Genomic DNA, 20781 nt, shown 5'->3' on the forward strand with positions numbered 1-20781 from the left:
TGCCTTGTTCTTTGCCAATTCCTTCAATGCACCTTGGACTTCCTCCTTCAGTATCATTGGCTCTTGATCATATGCTACCTCTTGAAACGGTTGAACATTAACCATTTCCTTTTGGTACAGTGACTCTGTGTATTCCTTCCAAGTTCTCTTGATGCTTTCTGCATCATTCAATAATCTTTCAATAACACAAGTCGAGGCTTGAATTTTGTCTTCAGTTCCCCCAGCTTGAGAAATGCTGAGCGTGTTCTTCCTTTTTGGTTTTCTGATTCCAGATCTTTGCACATTTTATTGTAATATTTGGCTTAATCTTCTCGAGCTGATCTTTGAAATTTTCTGTTCAGCTCTTGGACCTCCTCATTTTTTCCATTTGCTTTCATTCCCATAGCATTTCTACACTGGAGGGCAAGTTTCAGTGTCTCTTCTGACATCCATTTTGATTCTTCTCCATCTTTCTTGTCTTCTTAATGACTTTTTGCTTTCTTTCTATATAATGTTCTTGATGTCATCCCACAACTCTTCTGATCTTCGGTCTTTAGTGTTTAATGTATCAAATCTGTTCATCAGATGATCTCTAAATTCAGTTGGGATATATTCAAGGTCATGTATTGGCTCTCGTGGACTTGTTTTCATTTTCTTCAGCTTCAGTTTGAATTTGCATATGAGTAATTGATCATCTGTTCCACAGTCTGCCGCAGCCTTGTTTTGGCTGGTGATATTGAGCTTTTCCATCGTCTCTTCCCACCGATGTAGTCAATTTGATTTCTATGTATTCCATCTGGTGAGATCCATGTGTATAGTTGTCTCTTATGCTGTCTAAAGAAGGTATTTGAAATGAACAAATCACTGATTTGGTTTATTGATTTGAACAAACTCCAGCATCATTTCTATCACCAAGGCCATATTTTCCAACTACTGATCCTTACTCTTTGTTCCCAACCTCTGCATTCCAGTCACCAGTAATGATCAATACATCTTTATTGCATGTTTGATAAATTTCAGATTGAAGAAGTTGGTAGAATTTTTCTATTTTATCCTCAATGGCTTTAGTGGTTGGTGTGTAAATTTGAAGAATAGTGGTATTAACTGGTCTTCCCTGTAGGCGCATGGATATTATCCTATCACAGACAGTGATGTACCTCATGACTGATCTGGATATGTTCTTTTTGACAATGAATGCCACACCATTCCTCTTCAATTTGTCATTTCTGGCATAGTAAACCATGTGGTTGTCAGATTTAAAATGGCCAATACCAGTCCATTTCAGCTCACTAATGCCTAAGATATTGATGTTTATGCATTCCATTTCATTTTTGACAATTTCCAATTTTCCTAGATTCATACTTTGTCCATTCCATGTTCCGATTTTCAGTGGATGTTTATAACTATTTCTCTTCATTTTGAGTGTGCCCCATCAGCAAATGGAGGTCCCACGGGTTTTACTCCCATGGGCTTTATTCCATTCATGTCATCACGGTGAACTGTATTTTAAGGCAGCTCTTCCCTAGTCACATTCTGAGTGCCTTCCAACCTTAGGGGATCATTTTCCGGCACTATATCTGACAGTGTTTCTCTGCTATTCATAAAGTTTTCAGTGACTAAATATTCAGAAGTAGTTCATCACTGCTTCTTCCTGTTATGTCTTCATCTGGAAGCTCAGCTGAAACCTGTCCACCATGGTTGACACTGCTGGTTTTTAAAATACCGGCAGCATAGTTTCCAGAATCATAAGCAACCACAGTAGACAAACTGACAGACGACTGGCAGATGGATCTATATATATGGATCTATTGAGGACTCAGTAAAACATCAGGAACGTACCCCAACTATCTAGAAAGCCAGGGATAAGGCGATTGAAAACACATAAACTAGAAGCTTTGAGCGCAGAGGGAGAAAGGACGGCAGAGAAACATATGAGAGCAGTAAAGAACAATAGAAAAAGGCAATAAAAAAAAGAGCTAATCATAGAAGCAGAAACTCAAATGTCCAACCTCATTCATGAACAGGGAAATACAATTTAAAACAATATGATGCGTGTAAAATTGACACACACTAAAAAAGTGTGCTTCATTCAAAGTGTTGGCAAAGATGCAACAAAATGATTTTGCTGCATGAATTGCTATAAACTGAAAAATAATATGATAGTATTTGGTTAAGTTGACAGTGCTCAAACTTTGGTGCATGGATTCCACTTGTTAAGTATATACCTCAGAGGAACTTATTCCCATATGCACATTGGAACCAGTTCCTCAGTTGTGGAGTACTCATACAGTGAAACCATCTACACCACAGTTAAAAATGTGTGCTTGCATGTGCATGCGCATAAATACAAAAGCCTAGATCCTGCCACATGAAGGAAATGGAATGCTTCATCAAAGAAGGGCAATAATAAGTTGTATATTTTCTTTAAAAAGCCACACCCACAGCCATCTAGTCAATTCCAACACAGAGCAGCCTTGGATAGGGTTTCTGAGGTGGTAAATCTTTATGGGACCAGAAAGCCTCATCTTTCTCCCAAGGAGCAACTGGTGGGTTTGAACTGTTGACCTTGTGGCTTGCAGTCCAGGGTGTATCCTACAGCGCCACTAGGGTTCCTTATAAACTATGTTGTTGTTGTTAAATGCCGTCAAGTAGGTTCCGACTCATGGTGACCCTGTATAGGGTTTCCAAGGAGCAACTGGTGAGCTTGAACTGCTGACCTTGCAATTCAAATGACTTTGCAGTCTAGCACATTAAGCCACAGCACCACACCGGGACTCCATAAACTAGGTTAAAAGAGTAATAGTAATACCTGATGGTTACTAAATATTCACTGTATGTATTACTCTGTTTCAAAATCTTCACAAGATTTTTTTTATGTACTTTAAATATGCATTATGATTGCCTCTATTATAACATAATAAGGAATGTACCCCCAAGTACCTAGAAAGCCAGGGAGAAGGCAATTGCAAAACACATAAACTAAAAGCTTTGAGCCCAGAGGGAGAAAGGACTGCATAGAAACCGTAGGAGAGTAACAAAAAATAATAGAGCGGTTAAGTAACTTAGCCAAGTAACTTAGCCGAGGTCACGGTAAATGAAAGGGACTAGTGCTGCTGTAAAGATTACCTGGTGGAATCAATAAATATGGCAAATGCTTGTTTGACTAAATCAAGGCAGCAATTCTGTCTTACGCATGAAAAATACCTTCTTTGGTAAATCAGTTCTAGTTATGGGTACTGAAGCCAACGGAGACACTGTGCTCTAGATAGAGCTTTAAAAAGTTCATGGGAAATTTCCATTGATCTTAATTCCATTTGTCCACTTGAGGCTGGTTTGGGTTTTCCCTTATTATAACTAGCACACTGGGGGTGAATGTAATGTAAAGACCATCTCCTTAACAATATTTCTTAAATTTCAATTGTCTGTATTTCAGCCTAAAGAAATAATTTATTCAGATACTAATAAAAGTATGGTTGAAGACATAAAGAACAGGTATGAATACCATATTGTTCCCCTAATTGCACCTTCAGCCTTTAAACATGACTGTTAAATTCAGCAACTGGAGAACGCAAGGAAAGTTACAATCATTTGTCCCATTGAATCATTTAGCTCTCTCTTGGTACATGTACACCAAAAAGTGGCTTCTCTTTCAAGGGCTCTCCTTGAAAAAACAGTGTAAGATAAGAATAATTGTCACTGGACAACACTGTGTGCCACCATAGGAAAGTTTTCAACATAGATGTCATTGAGACTATGATAATGATGTTGATGGCGACACAATCAGTTGACATGTTTTCAAAGGATTTGACAGTAAATGGCTCACACTTCAGGATATGGATAAAAAGAAAAAAATTGTGGGGTGGGGGGTTGGAAACATCAGTGCTGCCACTCTTGGGCCACCACCAGACACACATGCCCTAATGAATTATTCAATCAAGGCCAAAGGGTTATAGAGCTGCTGCTACTAATACGTTAGCGGATTCTAGAAAAGGCTGCATCTGGTGATTCACACATACACAGCAGGCTGATACTAAAGCCCCAAACAAGTCAGCTAATCAGAGCACAACAAAAAATCATCTCACCACCCCCATCTCTTACTAGCACACAAGCTCCACTCTCAATTCACCTCCTTCTTCCCCAGTTCTTAACCAAGAAAAGGAAGATATGCAATAGGAAAATGAATCTCAATATCTGGTTTTCATCAGAATTACTTGTGAAACTACTTATTTTAAAGGAAGCAAATACACCATGCTGCAGTGAACATGGGCGTGCCTATATCTAGTTGTGCCGCAGCTCTTATTTATTGAAGATATATACTAAGTAGAGGGTTGCTGGGTCATGCAATATTTCTATTTCCAACGTTTGGAGAAAGCACCATACCATTTTCCACATTTGTTGCACCATTTTACAGTCCCATCAGCAGTTTAGAAAGATCCAAGTTTCTCCACACCCTCACAAGCACTTATTTTCTGTTTTGGGAACTTTGTGATTAATGTTAGAGTGTCCTGATATGGTGCTGTATGATAAGCACAGGACTGCAAGTTTGGTTTGAATCGCACAGTCAGCAAAATGGGTGTTGCTGGTTGATTTGAGCAAAATGAAGTCTTCTACAACTTCATTCTTTTCTCCATGAGATAGCATTATAGTTATAGGTTGCTTTGCATAGTGCTGACATTTTCCATTTCTGAAGGTCTTTTTTGGTTTATTGTAGTAGTGTTTTGTAGTTCTCTGGTTAGATTTATTTCCAAATATTTCATTCTTGGAGTGGCTTTTGTAAATGGTATTGCCCTCCTGGTTCCCATTTCTGAGCTCTCTTCATCAGTGTAAAGGAATCCAAATGATTTTTGTATGTTGATCTTGTACTCTGACAATTTGCCGAAATCTACTGATGAGTTCCAATAATTTTCTTGCAGAGTCTTTGGGATTTTCTAAGTACGGCAACGTTTTGTCTGCAAATAGAGTTTTACTTCTTTGCCAATTTGGATGCCTTTAATTTCCCATTCTAGCCTTATACCTCTCTCTGGCTAAGACTTGCACCACAATATTGAATAAGGGTGGTGATAAAGGGTATCCTTGTCTGGTTCCTGTTCACAAAGGGAATGTCTTCAGTTTCTCATCATTGAAAATGATGTTGGGTGTTTTTTTGTAGATGTGCCCTTAATTATGTTGAGGAATTTCTCTTTCATTCTTATTTTATTAGGAATGAGTGTTGGATTTTGTCAAATGGTTTTTCTGCATCAATTAATATGATCATGCAATTTTTCCTTTGTTTTATTTATGTGTTGGATTTGTTATCTTTCTAATATTGAAACATCCTTGCATACCTGGTATGAAAACTACTTGATTATGATGTATATTGCCCGGAGGGAACAGTCGCGGGAGAAGGATGTCATGCTGGGTAAGGTGGAGGGTCAGAGAAAAAGAGGAAGACCCCTAACGAGATGGATTGGCCAGGTGGCATCATTGATGGACTCAAGTGTAGCAGCGGTAATGAGGCTGGCCCAGGATCGGACATTGTTTCGTTCTGCTGTGCATGGGGTCGCTATGAGTCAGTTCTGAATTGATGGCACCTGACAACAACAACAACAACAATGATGTATAATTTTTTAAATATATATTGTTGGATTGTATTTGCTAGGATTTTTTCATCTATGTTCATGAGGGATACTGGTCTATACTTTTCTTTCTTCAAGATGTCTCTGCCTGGTTTTGGTATCAGAGTTATATTTGCTTCATAAAATAAATTTGGGAGTGTGCCATCTATATTATGGAATAGTTTGAGTAGAGTTGGTGTCAGCTCTTCTCTGAATGTTTGGTAAAATTCACCAGTAAAGCTTTCTGGGCCTGGACCTATTTTAGTTGGGAGTTTTTATCCTGCAATCTACCTTACCTCCTCACCACCTGGAACTCTGTAACTATACTTTTCCCTCCCTTCACTTTGTAGTTATCTTGATCATAGATAGACTGACATCCCAGATCCCCTATTTTCAGTCTTGTAGTTTTGTTTTGCTATGGGCTCTTCCATATCTGGACTGAGTTCCAGTTGGTGTTGACATGTATATCAATCTCTGGTTGTTGTCTGCTCTGACTGGTTCTCAGTCCAAAGAAATCTAATTGGGAAAGGTTTTTTTTTTTTAGTGCTTTTATCAATTTCTTCTCTTCTTATAGGCCTGTTCAAGTTTTCTGCTTCAGTCTGTGTTAGTTTAGGTAGGTTATGTGTTTCTACAAATGTGTCCATTTCTTCTAGGTTTTCAAATGTATTGACATACAACTCTTCATTGTATTCTGTTATCATCCTTCTTATTTTCATTGAGTCTTTCTTATTTTCATTGAGTCTATTGTGACTCACCCACAACATCTTATTCATATTATTTATAGCTTCTTTTTCTCTTTGGGTAGATCTGCCATTTGCTTGTCAATTTTATTAATCTTTTCGAGGAACCAACTACTTGTCTTGCTGATTCTTTCTATTGTTTTTTTCTATTTTATTTCTGCTTTGACCTTTATTATTTCTTTTCTTCTCAAAGTAGGCTTACTTTGCTGCTGTTTTTCCCATTGTTGCAGATATTTGATGTGATTTTGTTGGTTTAATTTTGGTTCTTTCTTCTTTTTGGATGTGTGCATTTGTTGCTATAAATTGCCCTTTGAAACAATAATAAGGAAGCTACAAACCACCACATAACATGGATGAACCTTGAGGACATTATGCTGAGTGAAATTAGTCAGTCACAAAAGGAGAAATACTGCATATAGGACCATTATTGTAAAAGATTAAGAAAAAGAAACCACCATAAAAGGGGAAAAAGAAATTATATATATACTGATCACCGGGTTATATGGGATGAGGGGAGGAGAGGAAGGGGAACATAGAGCACAGGGTAGGGAATAGACACAGGATAGCTTGGGTGCTGGGGTAGCAGAGAGGGTACAATAGACAAGAAGGAGGAGGATAATGGAAGAACAAGGCAGATGGGAGAACAGTTGGGCAAGTTTGCATGGGTTAAGTGGGACAGAGTTAAATGGTGATGTATGCACAACCTTGGAACAACAGGGGTCTGGGTACAGGGATTGAGGCATGGTTTGAATGGGTAAAAGAGGGGAATAATGTTAAGATGCTTGGCTGTTCTATTGAATCTTGCTTTCCCTTGCCTACCATTGTAAAATAGATACTTGAGGGGTGGAGAAAGGAATAGCCAGAAATATTACAATAGAAAGCTTGTAAGTCCATCTTCAGCTTATAACTGATTAAAATACCTTAAAGGGGGCTAGAAGTTGCCCAGTGAAAGAGGCTTCCTATGGGGCCTTTACATTGCATAAGACCATAGGTGGAGTCCTGAACCCCATCCAGAATCGTCTGAGGTGGGAAATTTCTACTTGAAAGGACAAGTAGACCAGCCTGGAGCAGCTAGAAGGTACTTTATGAAAGAAAGACCGGCAGGAAAAATCAAAAACAATAATGGCAGTCTGATTGATTACTACAAGAACAAACAAGCTGTTCGCACAAGAGCTATCAAGGCAAGTGGTCGGGTCACCTTCCAAGACTAAGACTCAAGAGGAATACACAAGCAGGCATGTGGTCTAGCTGGTGACCAATAAGGGGAAAAAACAGCAATGAAGTGGGGAGCTAAGTCCAACCACACTCAAAAGACTCCTGTGAACCTGGATGGAGACCTGGTTGATCAGCAGTATGGCAAGACCCGGACACTCCTGGGCCCAGAGGCAGTGACATGGCCACAGAGGACTAGAGCAGAAAGTGAAGTGTCCAGCTAATATGAAGTGAGGGGAGATGCACAAGAACACACATATTTTCCAATAGTACCCACTTGACCTGACTTCAATGGCTGGATGATCAGAACTTGACTAGAAGAAGAAAGAAGAGGAAAACAATGAGTAACTCGCTACAATTTGATGAATTTTACCTATACTTATGGATGTGGTGGTGGTGGTGGTTATGGAGTCAGAACCGACTCATAGTGACTCATAGCTCAAAAAATGGAACAAATCTTTACAATGAGAATCACTCCCACCCCATTGGTACACAGGGTTGACAGGGATGGGCAACTTAGACATTGGCTACCCAAAATGGGGGAGGAGGGCTACAAAGGCAAGAAGTGACTGGCTTACAAGCTTTCAAGAGGGAACCTAGTTCCAGACGGGGCGGGGGAAAGTAGAATCTCCATTGAATGGTTTCCAATCTGTTGGGATGGGGCTAACAAACAGAGATGTGGATAAGACTCTTGTGTTACAATAGTGAATAATTGCTATCAGGACTGACTGTGAGGTTCAGAAATGTAAAGGTAGATGTTTTGTAACAAAAGGAGGGGAGTGATTGATTTTGCAGTCCAGGAGCAGAGGTCCCTGAGACCATCAAGTGAGAAGAGCAGAGTGCAGGACCCTACCCAAAGAAGCAGTGATGCCAGAAGTGGAGGCAGAGACAATGACGTGGACAGATGGAGTGGCTGGGGACACTGGACTCAGGCAGGGAGAGGGGCTGTGTGCTGAAGGTTGGGGGGTGGGGCAGGCCTGTGGGGTGTACACTTTGGTTGTTTGATGATGCATGGAGGGGATTGTAATCATTGCAATGAAGTGAAATACGAAAGGTTGAATGTAAAACTGATGTTCTCCCATGTAAACCCACATAATTCACAATAAAAACTTAAAAAAAAAAATTGCCCTCTGAGCACTGTTTTTGCTCTATCTCAAAGGTTTTGGTAAGTTGTGTTTTCATTCTCATTTGACTCAGGGAATTTTTTCCCCCCATTTTTTATTTGCTCTGCTACCCAGTAGCTTTTAAGCATAATGATGTGGGTCCAGGTGCACCTTAATCCTCAAAGCATCTTGCTCTTTAACACTAAAAAAGAGGTCTTTTGCAGAAGATTTACCCAATGCAATATGCCATTTGATTTCTTGACTGCTTCTTCCATGAGTGTTAGTTGTGGATCCAAGTAAAGTAAAATCTTTGACAACTTTGGTCTTGTCTCCATTTGTCATGATGTTAACCCTTTAGGTGTAAGAGTTTTTGTTTTCTTTACATTGAGTTACAATTCATACTGAGGTCTTGATCTTCATCGGCAAGTGCTTCAAGTCCTCTTTGCTTCCAGCAAGCAAGGTTGTGTCATCTGCATATCATAGGTTGTTAGTAAGTCTTCCTCCAATTCTGATGCCACTTTCTTTTTCCTATAATACATAGCTCCTTGGATTATTTGCTCAGAATACATACGGTGAAAGGTTATAACCTTGATGTACACTTTTCCTTCCTTGTTCTGTTCCAACAACTGCCTCTTGGTCTACGTACAGGTTCTCTGTGAGCACAGTAAGTGTTCTGGAATTTCCATTCTTTGCAACATTATCCATAGTTTGTAATGATGCACAGCCTTTGCAAAGTTAATAAAACACAGTGACCATCTTTCTGGTATTCTCTGCTTTCATCCAAGAACCATCTGATGTCATCAGTGTTATCTCTTGTTCCATGTCCTCTTCTGAATCTAACTTGAATTTCTGGCAGCTCCCTGTTGATGTGCTGCTACAACCATTAAAAAAAAAATTATCTTGGCAAAATTTTAATTGTATGTTATGCTAATTATATTGTTAGATGATTTCCACATTCCTTTCGGTCACCTTTCTTGGAAATGGGCATAAGTATGGATTTTCCAATCAGTTGGCCAAGTAGCTATCTTCATAATTTCTTGGCATAGACCAGTGAGTGCTTCCAGTGCTACATCAGTTTGTTGGAAACATTGTAATTTGTACCTGTCAATTCCTGGAGCCTTGTTTTTGCCAATGCCTTCAGTACAGCTTGGATTCCTTCCTTCAGTACCATTGGTTCTTTTTGTTTAAGTGTTTTATTATGAATCATGTGATAGTTTACATGGGAGAATAATACCATTGGTTCTTGATCATATCCTACCTCTTGAAATGATTGAACATGGATCAATTCTTTTTGGTACAGTGACTCTGTGTCTTCTTGCCATCTTCTTTTTTTTTTTTTTTTAAATTTTTATTGTGGATTGAGTGAAAGTTTACAGGGCACATCATCAGTTTCACATTCAACCATTCATATGACTTGTTTTATTACATTGATTATAATCCCCTCCATACATCATCAGTTAACAGTGTTTCTCTCTATCCTCTTTAGCTTTTTTTTTTGGTGGGGGGGAGTGGGGGGGAAACTTTGCCTTTCTGGAATTTACAGTCTCGGCTTTTAGGGAAGGTTTTTACATTTATCTGTGGATATCCAGGGCTCATGTATGCGATTACTAACAAGCATAACTGAATAATCAGATGAGGGACAGTTTGCTATGTCTGCTAGGTGGCTAAAGTCTGATCCTCAGAGCCTTTGCCATCTTCTTTTGATGAATATTGAATGATGCATCAAAAGAAGATGGAAAGAAGATACAGAATCACTGAACAAAAAATAAACAAACAAACAAACAAACCAATGCCGTCCAAGTCATACTGACCCTATATAGGATTTCCAAGACTGTAAATCTTTATGGGAACAGAAAGCCTCTTCAATTCCCCCACAGAATGACTAGTAGGTTCAAACTGCTGACTTTGTGATTAGCAGCCTAATGCATGACCCAATATAACACCAGGGATCCCTATTTGACCCTTGACTTTTTTCTTCACTTTTTTCAGCTTGAGAATGCTGAATGTATTCTTCCTTTTAAATGTTCGAATTCTAGATCTTTGCACATTTCACTAAAATACTTTACTTTGTCTTCTCAAGGTGCCATTTGAAATCTCCTATTAAGCTCTTTTACTTCATCATTTCTTCTATTTGCTTTAGCTTCTCTCAGTTCCAGATCAAGTTTCAGAGTCTCTTCTGACATCCATTTTGGCCTTTTCTTTCTTTCCTGTCTTTTTAAATGACCACTTGCTTTCTTCACGTATGATGTTCTTGATGTCATCCCACAACTTTTCTGGTCTTCATTCATTAGTATCCAATGCATCAAATCTATGCTTGAGCTGGTCTCTTAAGTTCAGATGGGATACACTCAGGACCATATTTTGGTTCTCCTGAACTTGTTTTAATTTTCTTTAGCGTCAACATTAACTTGCATATTAGCAGTCCATACTCTATTCATAGTTGACTCTTGACCTTTTTTTGACTGATGATATTGAGTTTCTCCATAGTCTCTTTCCACAGATACAGTTGATTTGATTCCTGTGTAGTCTGTTTGGTGAGGCCCACGTGTACAGTCATTCTTTATGTTGTTGAAAAAAGGCATTTGCAATGAATATGTCATTGATCTAGCAAAATTCTATCATAAGATAGCCAGTGTCATTGTTTCTGTCACCAAAGCTATATATTCCAACTACTAATACTTCCTCTTTTTTTCCAACTTATGCATTCCAATCAACAGTAATTATCAATGCATCTTGATTGTGTTCAATTAATTTTGGACTGTAGAAGCTGGCAGAATGCTTCAATGTAATCATCATTGGGCTTAGTGATTTGTGGGTAGATTTGAATGATAGTAATATTAACTAGTCTTCCTTTTAGGATATTATTCTATTATAGATCTCATTGTACTTGAGGATAGATCTTCAAATGTTGTTTTGACAATGAATACAACACCATCCTCTTGAATTTGTCAGTCCTGGCAAAGTAAACCATATGATTGTCTGATTTTAAATGGCCAATACCAGTCCACTTCAGTTCACTATCAGTCCATTTCAGCTCACTGGTGATAGAGGTCTGATTTCTTCTTAAGTCCAAAAAGTTTCATTCTCATACTTGAATAAAAGTTACAAAACTCGTGTTTCATTTTTAAACTAGTCGTTATTTGTCAAAAATAATGTTTGCATTCTTGTTTCAGGATTGAAAGGACTCTAAAATGTAAAATGATGGAATGGCGACCTAAACAGCCAACACGTTGGAATCGACAATGCACTTCTATTTTGCGACAAATCCTCCCTAAGCTGGAACTTGGAACAGGAAGCTTTGTTTCATGTGAAAAAGAGAGTGAATTTGAAAGACTACTACAATTCTATTGGGTTTGTATAGGATTGGGTTTGTACTGATGACATTTGTTTTATCTGTATGGTTAATTACCATCTAATAGCAATCTTAAATTTTCCTAAAATGCCTTTTATCTGACCCTAGAAGATAAGTGTTATGGCATTAAACTGTAATTATAGACCAAAGAATTTTAAATATCGTGAACAACTGTTTCAAGGACCACATTGCATGGCATTTTCTTGGAACCAATCACATACGAGGGAGCTTCAAAAAGTACATGGAAAATGAAATGAAAAGATAATTGAATTTTTCGATGAATTTGTTTAAGCCCCATGTAGTTTCTGAGGGTGAACTACAAAGTTTGAGTAGAGATGCCCAGAAGGAAACCACCCTGCAGCAAAGAAACCAAGAAACTAGTAGTAGATTGGACTAATTGCCCTTGGTTCTGGACAAGAGGACTCCAAGCAAGGATTTTTTTTTGTTTTTTTTTTTTTAAGTTTTTATTGTGAATTGAGTGATAGTTTACATGGAAGAACATAGGTTTCACACTCCTATTTCATTGCACGTTTACAATCCCCTCTATGTATCATCATTCAACAGTATTTGTTTCTATTCCCTCGGGGTTTTGTTTTTTTTGGGAGGTGGATATACACAAAAACACTCAGGAATATATAATCATTTAAACAACCAAAGGGCACATTCTGCAAGCCTGTCTCCTGACCGCCAGCACACAACCTTTCTCTTTCCATGAGTCTAGAGTCCTCAGCTGCTCTATCTCTCCATGTTATCATTTCTGCCAACATCTCTGGTGTTGCTGCTTCTCTGGATAGGGTCCCCCATTCCACTCATGCTCTTCTCCCTTGATGGTTCAAAGATCCTCTATTCCTGGATTGTAAGATTAAGTACTCCTCCCTTTTTGTTACAAAACTTCTACCTTTCACAAGAACACCCAAACTCTTGCACATAGTACCCATTTGACTTAGCCTCGATGGCTTGATAATCAGAACTTGACTAGAGGATGATAATATATATATATATATAATGGAAACAAGGGTTGTTGTTGTTGAGTACCATGGAGTCAGTTCTGACTCATAGTGACCCTGCACAGGGTTTCCAAGGCTGCAAATCTTTGGGAACAGAAAGCCTTATTTTTCTCCCTTGGAACAGTTGGTAGTTTCAAACTGACGACCTTGAGGTTAGCAGCCTGATTCATAACTACTACGCTACCAGAGCAAGGGTAAATTGCTACAATTTGATGAACTTGACCTATGCTCATGGATGTAGTAGCTCAAAATACCAACAGAGAGGGAATGGGTCTTCACATCAAGTATCAATGCTATCCACTCTGTACAAAGAGTAGATAGGGATGGACAACTTAGACATTGGCTACCTAAAATGAGGAGGCAATAAAGGCACAAAGTGACTGGGTCACAAAGCTTCAAGCAGGAGTTGAGTTTAAGAGTGTGTGGAGGAAGATAGAGTCTCCACTGAATAGTTTTCATCTTGTCTAGATGGGTCTGGTGAAAAAGAGATGCTGATAAGATTCTTATAATTCAATAGCGGGTGATTGTTATCATGACTGATTGCGACTGTCTCAATTTTCTAAAGGTAGAAATTTTGTAACAAAAATGGGTAGTAGTCAATTATACAGTCCAGGAACAGAGGACCCTAGGACCATCAAGGTAGAAGAGCATAGCAGAATGCAGGACCCTATTCAGAGACGTAGCAACTCCAGAGATGGAGGCAGAGATGCGGATATGGAGAGAGGGAGCAGCTGAGGACTGTAGATTCATGGAAAGAGAGGACTGCGAGCTGGTGACCAGGAGACAGGCTTGCAGAATGTGCCCTTTGGTGGTTTAAATTATCATATATGTCTCAGTGTTTAAAAAAAAAAAAAGATTTAAAATGAATAGAGAGAAATACTCTTAACTGACGATATATGGAGGGGGTTATAATCATTGTTATGAAACAAAGTATATGATTTGTTGAATGTAAAACTGATGATCTGCCCTGTAAACTTTCACTCAAATCACACAAAAAAACTTAAAAAAAAAAAAAAAAAGTGGAAAACTTCTACCTTTACAGTTGTGACAGTCATAATTAGTCATGATACAATTAATCATTATTGAATCATAAGAATCTTATCCCCATCGCTTTTCACAAGCCTGCCCGCCCTCCCCTCTCCATTTTAGGTAGCCAGTGTCTAAGTTGCCCGTCCCTATCAACCCTGTGTACAGAGGGGATAGGATTAATACTTGATATAAAGACTTCTTCCCTCTCAGTTGGTATTTTGAGCTACTACATCCATAAGTAGGAGCTCTGGTAGTATAGTGGTTACAAATCGGGCTGAGAACCTCAAGGTCGGCAGTTCGAAACTACCAGCAGTTCTGTGGGAGAAAGATGAGGTGGTCTCCTCCCGTAAAGATTTACAGCCTTGGAAACCCTGTACAGGGTCGCTATGGGTCGGAATCAACTCAACAGCACTTAACAACAACATATCCATAAGTAATAGGTCAAGTTCATCAAATTATAGCAATTTACTTGTTTTCCTTATCAATTTAAAAAAAAAAATTTTTTTTTAATATTCCTCTAGTTGAGTTCTGATTATCAAGCCATCAAAGTAGGCCAAATGGGTGCAATCTACAAGATTGGGCATTCTGTGCATCTCCCCTCGCTTCCTATCAGCTGGACGCTTTGCTCTCAGTTCTAGCCCTCCATGGCTATTTCCTTGCTCATGGGTTCAGGAGTCCCCAGGTCTCACCACACTTCAGACCAACCAGCCCTTCCTCTTCTCTCTCTTCCAGATCAATGGGAGTCTATAGAATATGGTCGAACTCAGCCTATATATCTTCATTGCTGCCTTTCCTCCTTTTCTACCCACCAGTAGACCAACATGGTCGCCTGCAAGTTTACGTGGCTACTCATGTGTTCCCTTTGAGTTTCAGTCTTGCAGGGAAGTTTGTCCTAAAGGGATTTGATTGTTGCCTTGATGGTCCCTGGCAAACAACTTGACTAAGGAAGTTTTCATATGAAACTATGTTTTCTATGGTCATTATTCCCAAATTTTATATCCAGCCTGGACCTCTCTTCCTAACCTCCAGTCCTATACATTCACCTAGCCATTTGACATCTTTTTGGATAATTAAAAGACAACTCAAACTCAACAAGCCCATAACCATATATGATAGGCATTTAATATATTGTTACGGTCCTTCTTTCCTTCCTTTATTCAAACCTCAATTCTAAGCATCCTCACTTCTTCCTTTTTCTCTGTGAATCCCAACAGTACAAGAGTGAGATTCCTTCCTCCTAGCAGTCAATAGACTAGAAGTTATCTCCTGAGGAAATCCCTTAAGAAGGAGGGCAGGATCTCCTGAGAGGTGAGGGAGTACAGATTATCAGTCCTTAGGCTGCCAGGGAGGACTCTGTGGCACTACTCGTCATGAAGAGGGAGAAAGCTATTTTTGTTTTGTCTTTAGTTGAGTTAAAGGGTAAACAGATAATAAAGCATAGTTAAACATAAGCCAAGGTTTAAAACTTGTAGCTTCTATGTTAAGATATCTATTTAATAAATTTGATAATCATAAAACTGGACTGAACCCTGTACTCTGGGTTCAAATACTAACTCAACCCCTTACTAACTTTCACCTACAGCAAATTAGCTAAAATTGCTATACCTTCTATTCCATTCAATAAATAAGAATAAATATAGCTATCTGTTTTGACACTGTGATGAGGCTTAACATAGTTAATACTGAGAATAACATCCAATACCCTATTTTTGTTGTTGTTGTATGCAATCAAGTTGGTTCCGACTCCTAGCAACCCTGTATAGAGTCTCCAACAGCTGCTGGTGGGTTTGAACTCCTGACACTGTGGTTAACAGTCCAGTGCTTAGCCTACAGCGACACACCACGGATCTAGTTGTTGTTGTTGTTAGGTGCCATTGAGTCGGTACCGACCCATAGCAAACTTATGCACAGCAGAACGAAACACTGCCCGATCTTGTGCCAACCTCACTACGCTTGAATCCATCAATGCTACCACTTGGCCAATCCATCTCGTTGGGGGTCTTCCTCTTTTTCTCTGACCTTACCAAACATGATATCCTTCTCCAGTGACTGGTCCCTTCTGACAATATGTTTGAATGATGAGAGACGAAGTTTGGCCATCTTGGCCTCCAAGGAGCACTCTGGCTGTACTTATCCCAAAACAGATCTATTGGTTCTTTTGGCAGCCCATGGCACTTTCAATATTCTCCTCCAACACCATAACTCAAAAACATCAATTCTTCTACGGTCTTCCTTATTCACTGTCCAGCTTTTGCATGCGGCTTGGGTCAGGTGCACCTTAGTCCTCAAGCTGACATCTTTGCTCTTCAGCACTTTAAAAAAATCTTGTGCAGCAGATTTGCCTAACGCAATACTTCATTTGATTTCTGTACTGCTGCTTCCGTGAGTGTTGATAGTTGATCCAAGAAGAATGAAGTCCTTGACAACTTCAAACTTTTCTCCGTTGATAAGAATGTTGTTTAGTGGTGCAGTGGTGAGGATTTTTGTCTTCTTGGCATTGAGATGTAATCCATACTGAAGGCTGTGCTCTTTGATCTTCATCTGTAAATGTTTTAAGTCCTCTTCACTTTCAGAAAGCAAGTTTGTGTCACCTGCATATCGCAGATTGTTAATGAGTCTTCCTCTAATCCTGATGCCACGTTTTTCTTCATAGAGCCCAGCTTCTTAGATTATTTGCTCAGCATACAGGTTGAATAAGTATGGTGAAAGACTACAACCTTGTCACACACCATTCTTAATTTTAAAACATTTAGTGTTTCCATGTTCTGTTCGAACAACTGCTTCTTGGTCTAGGTACAGATTCCTCATGAGCACAATTAAGTGTTCTGGAATACTCATACTTCACAATGTTGTCCATAGCTTGTCATGATCCACACAATCAAAAGCCTTTGCGTAGTCAGTAAAGCCCAGGTAAACATCTTTCTGATAGTCTCTGCTTTCAGCCAAGATCCACCGGACATCAGCAATGATATCCCTCGTTCCACGTCCTCTTCTGAATTTGGCTTGAACCTCTGGAAGTTCTCTGTCAATATATTGATTGTAGATGTTTCTGTATTACCTTTAGCAAAACTTTACTCACATGGGGTATCAAAGAGATTGTCCAATGATTTCCGCATTCCATTGGGTCACCTCTCTTTGGAATAGGCACAGATATAGATCTCTTCCAATCAGTAGGCCAGATAGTTGTCTTCCAAATTTCTTGGCAGAGATGAGTGAGTGCCTCCTGTGCTGCCTCACTTTCTTGAAAGATTTCAATTTGTATTCCATCACTTCCTGGTGCCTTGTTCTTTGCCAATTCCTTCAATGCACCTTGGACTTCCTCCTTCAGTATCATTACCTCTTGAAATGGTTGAACATTAACCATTTCCTTTTGGTACAGTGACTCCGTGTATTCCTTCCATCTTCTCTTGATGCTTTCTACATCATTCAATAATTTGCCCAGAGAATATTTCAATAACGCGAGTCGAGGCTTGACTTTTTCCTTCAGTTCCTGAGTTTGAGAAATGCTGAGCGTGTTCTTCCTTTTTGGTTTTCTAATTCCAGATCTTTGCACATTTTGTTGTAATATTTGGATTCATCTTCTCAAGCTGATCTTTGAAATTTTCTGTTCAGCTCTTGGACCTCCTCATTTCTTCCATTTGCTTTAGCATCTCTACGCTGGAGAGCAAGTTTCAGTGTCTCTTCTGACACCCATTTTGACCTTTTCCTTCTTTCTTGTCTTCTCAATGACTTTTTGCTTTCTTCATGTATGATGTTCTTGATGTCATCCTACAACTCTTCTGGTCTTTGGTCTTTAGTGTTTAATGTATCAAATCTGTTCTTCAGATGATCTCTAAATTCAAGTGGGATATATTCAAGGTCACGTATTGGCTCTCGTGGACTTGTTTTCATTTTCTTCAGCTTCAGTTTGGATTTGCATATGAGTAATTGATGGTCTGTTCCACAGTCTGCCCCAGGTCTTGTTTTCACTGATGATATGGAAGTTTTCCATCATCTCTTTCAGCAGATGTAGTCAATTTGATTTCTATGTATTCCATCTGGTGAGGTCCATGTGTATACTCGTCTCTTATGCTGTCTAAAGTAGGTATTTGAAATGAACAAATCATTGGTTTTGCAGAATTCTACCATGTGTTCTTCAGCATCATTTCTATCACCAAGGCCATGTTTCCCAACTACTGATCCTTTCTCTTTGCTAGCAACCTTTGCATTCGAATCACCAATAATGATCAATACATCTTGATTGCATGTTTGATCAATTTCAGATTGAAGAAGTTGGTAGAATTCTTCTGTTTCATCCTCACTGGCTTTAGTGATTGGTGTGTAAATTTGAATAATAGTAGTATTTACTGGCCTTCCCTATAGCCACATGGATATTTTCCTATCACAGACAGCATTGTACTTCATGACTGATCTGGGTATGTTCTTTTTGACAATGAATGCAACACCATTCCTCTTCAATTTGTCATACCCGGCATAGTAAACCATGTGTTTGTCAGATTAAAAATAGCCAATACCAGTCCATTTCAGCTCACTAATGCCAAAGGTATTGATGTTTATGTGTTCCATTTTATTTTTGACAATTTCCAATTTTCCTAGATTCATACTTTGTCCATTCCATGTTCTGATTTTCAATGGATGTTTATAACTGTTTCTCTTCATTTTGAGTGTGCCCCATCAGCAAATTAAGGTCCCACGGGTTTTACTCCCATGGGCTTTACTCCATTCGTGTCATCATGGTGAACTTTATTTTGAGGCAGCTCTTCCCCAGTCACATTTTGAGTGCCTTCCAACCTGAGGGGCTCATTTTCCAGCACTGTATTTGACAGTATTTCTTTGCTATTCATAAGGTTTTCAGTGACTAAATATTCAGAAGTAGTTCGTCACTCTTTCTTCCTAGCCTGTCTTTGTCTGGAAGCTCATCTGAAACCTGTCCACCATGGGTGACCCTGCTGGTATTTAAAACACCGGTGGCATAGCTTTCAGAATCACAGCAACTCGCAAAACCACAGTACAACAAATTGATAGACGAATGGTGGCCGTGTGGTTTTAAGACGGCTCTAGTTACTTCTTAGTAAATGTTAACTATTGTTTATATTATTCTATCTGCGAAACATTGTAATAGGCACTGGAGTTAATACAATCCCTTCCATTCACAGAGATTATGGACTATTTAGACAGACTACTAGACAGGTCATTGCAATATAGTTTGGTAATTACTTTGCTAGGGGAATAACAGTGTACTAGGAAGCCACATGGTAACAAGTGAATGTGAACAGATTTAAAAGTCAGGAAACCCTCTGGGAAGAAGTAATCTAAGGCTTGTAAGAGATTATGTTTGTCAAGAATGCATTATTAAATAGATCATTTGACATGGACCTCTATTCCACAATTCTTTAATCCTATCACATACTAGTTACTTAATATGTATAAGTTGAACCAATAGTGAATAAATTCTCCCAAACTTCTCATTTTAGATCCCTTGCTTTTAGGAAAACAATTTCTTTGTAGGTAGCTTGCTCCTCTACAAAGAGTGCCAGTATATGGATTGCTAAGTGTGCAGGCTCTGGGATCAGACAGACCTGGTTCTGCTCCTCTCTAGTCAAAGGATTTAAAAGGATGTAGTATAGAACCTACTTCGTAGGGTTGTCTGAGGATTAAAGAATTTAGCACTATACCTAGAACATAGTACATAGAACATGTCAACTATTATTACTTTATGGTCACCATTTCTTTGAGGCTGCTTAGGTCTTCTTATTCCAGATCATCTTCATGATTGTCATGTGAGTTTGTATGGTTTATGTTTTTGCTCCAGGTCTCCGGATTCCCCATCCAGATGCCGTACACTGATGTCCAGTCAGTTATTGATGCAGTATATAAAACTGGAATCCACTCTTCTGAATTTCCCCAGACAGAATTTGCTCTAGCTGTATACATTCATGCTTACCCAAACAACATATTATCTGTGTGGGTCTATGTGGCTTCCTTAGCCCGACATCAGTGAGAAAAGAAAGGATTGTACTTTGGGTCCCCAGACCAGAAGCAGCCAATACTTTTCTGTACTTTTGGAATTTGCTGCTTATCCTCAAGTCCAGTGAAGTGCTGAGTCCATTGGTCAGTTCACTGACAGAGTCATTCACCAAGGAAACTCACCCCGGTCTTTGAAGACAAGTTTACATGGCCTCTTTATTAGACCTCCTCAAGGAGGACCTAGGGCAATCTGTTGCCTTTGGGCACTGCTGTCTTATTCTGAGAAAGAAGCAATTCTGGCCTCTGCCCCTAAGACCAGTGTTTCTGAAATTGTGGATGTTACCCAAACCCCATTAGGATCACCTGGAGAGTCCTGTTGAAAATGCACATGTCACCCAAGACCTACTGAATCTGAACCAGTGAGGTGTAGCTCGAGAACCTGCATTATTTTCAGTAAGCTCTCCCGGTAATTGTGATGCACTGCTAAGATCTTGGCCTTACTGAGTATGTCATTACTAAAGCAAGACTGGTGGTGCGTCTGATGCTGGTTCTAATGTAGTGCCAGGTAGAAAATACTCACATGGAAACCAAAGTTCATTGCCTCTCAGAAGATTAAATGGTATTTCACAAGGAAATGAAAACAGGAAAAGCTACTACATTGAGCTGTGGTGGGCTTCCAGGGGCTTCCGAAAAGTTTGTAGTTAGGTTGCTACTTAGATGAAGTCCTTATAGCTGCTTAGATGAAGTCCTTATAGTTACTTAGATGAAGTCCTTATAGTTACTTATAGCTGATGAGAT

General features: G+C 39.2%; 1 protein-coding gene across 2 annotated transcripts in view; it reads left to right on the forward strand.

Moving 5' to 3' along the window:
• Nucleotides 1–20017, forward strand: part of CC2D2B (coiled-coil and C2 domain containing 2B) — a 68003-nt gene extending 47986 nt beyond the window's left edge. Inside the window, exons 10-12 of one of the 2 annotated variants that reach the window (XM_006831182.1) lie at nt 3413–3471; nt 11802–11979; nt 19829–20017. In XM_006831182.1, the coding sequence (XP_006831245.1) occupies nt 3413–3471; nt 11802–11979; nt 19829–20017 (426 nt within the window). The remainder of the gene's footprint in view (nt 1–3412; nt 3472–11801; nt 11980–19828) is intronic. The other variant, XM_006831181.1, reaches the window with a different exon arrangement.
• The last annotated feature ends 764 nt before the right edge of the window (nt 20018–20781 follow it).

Source organism: Chrysochloris asiatica, unplaced genomic scaffold (genome assembly GCF_000296735.1).
Source record: "Chrysochloris asiatica unplaced genomic scaffold, ChrAsi1.0 scaffold00003, whole genome shotgun sequence".
NCBI lineage: Eukaryota > Metazoa > Chordata > Mammalia > Afrosoricida > Chrysochloridae > Chrysochloris > Chrysochloris asiatica.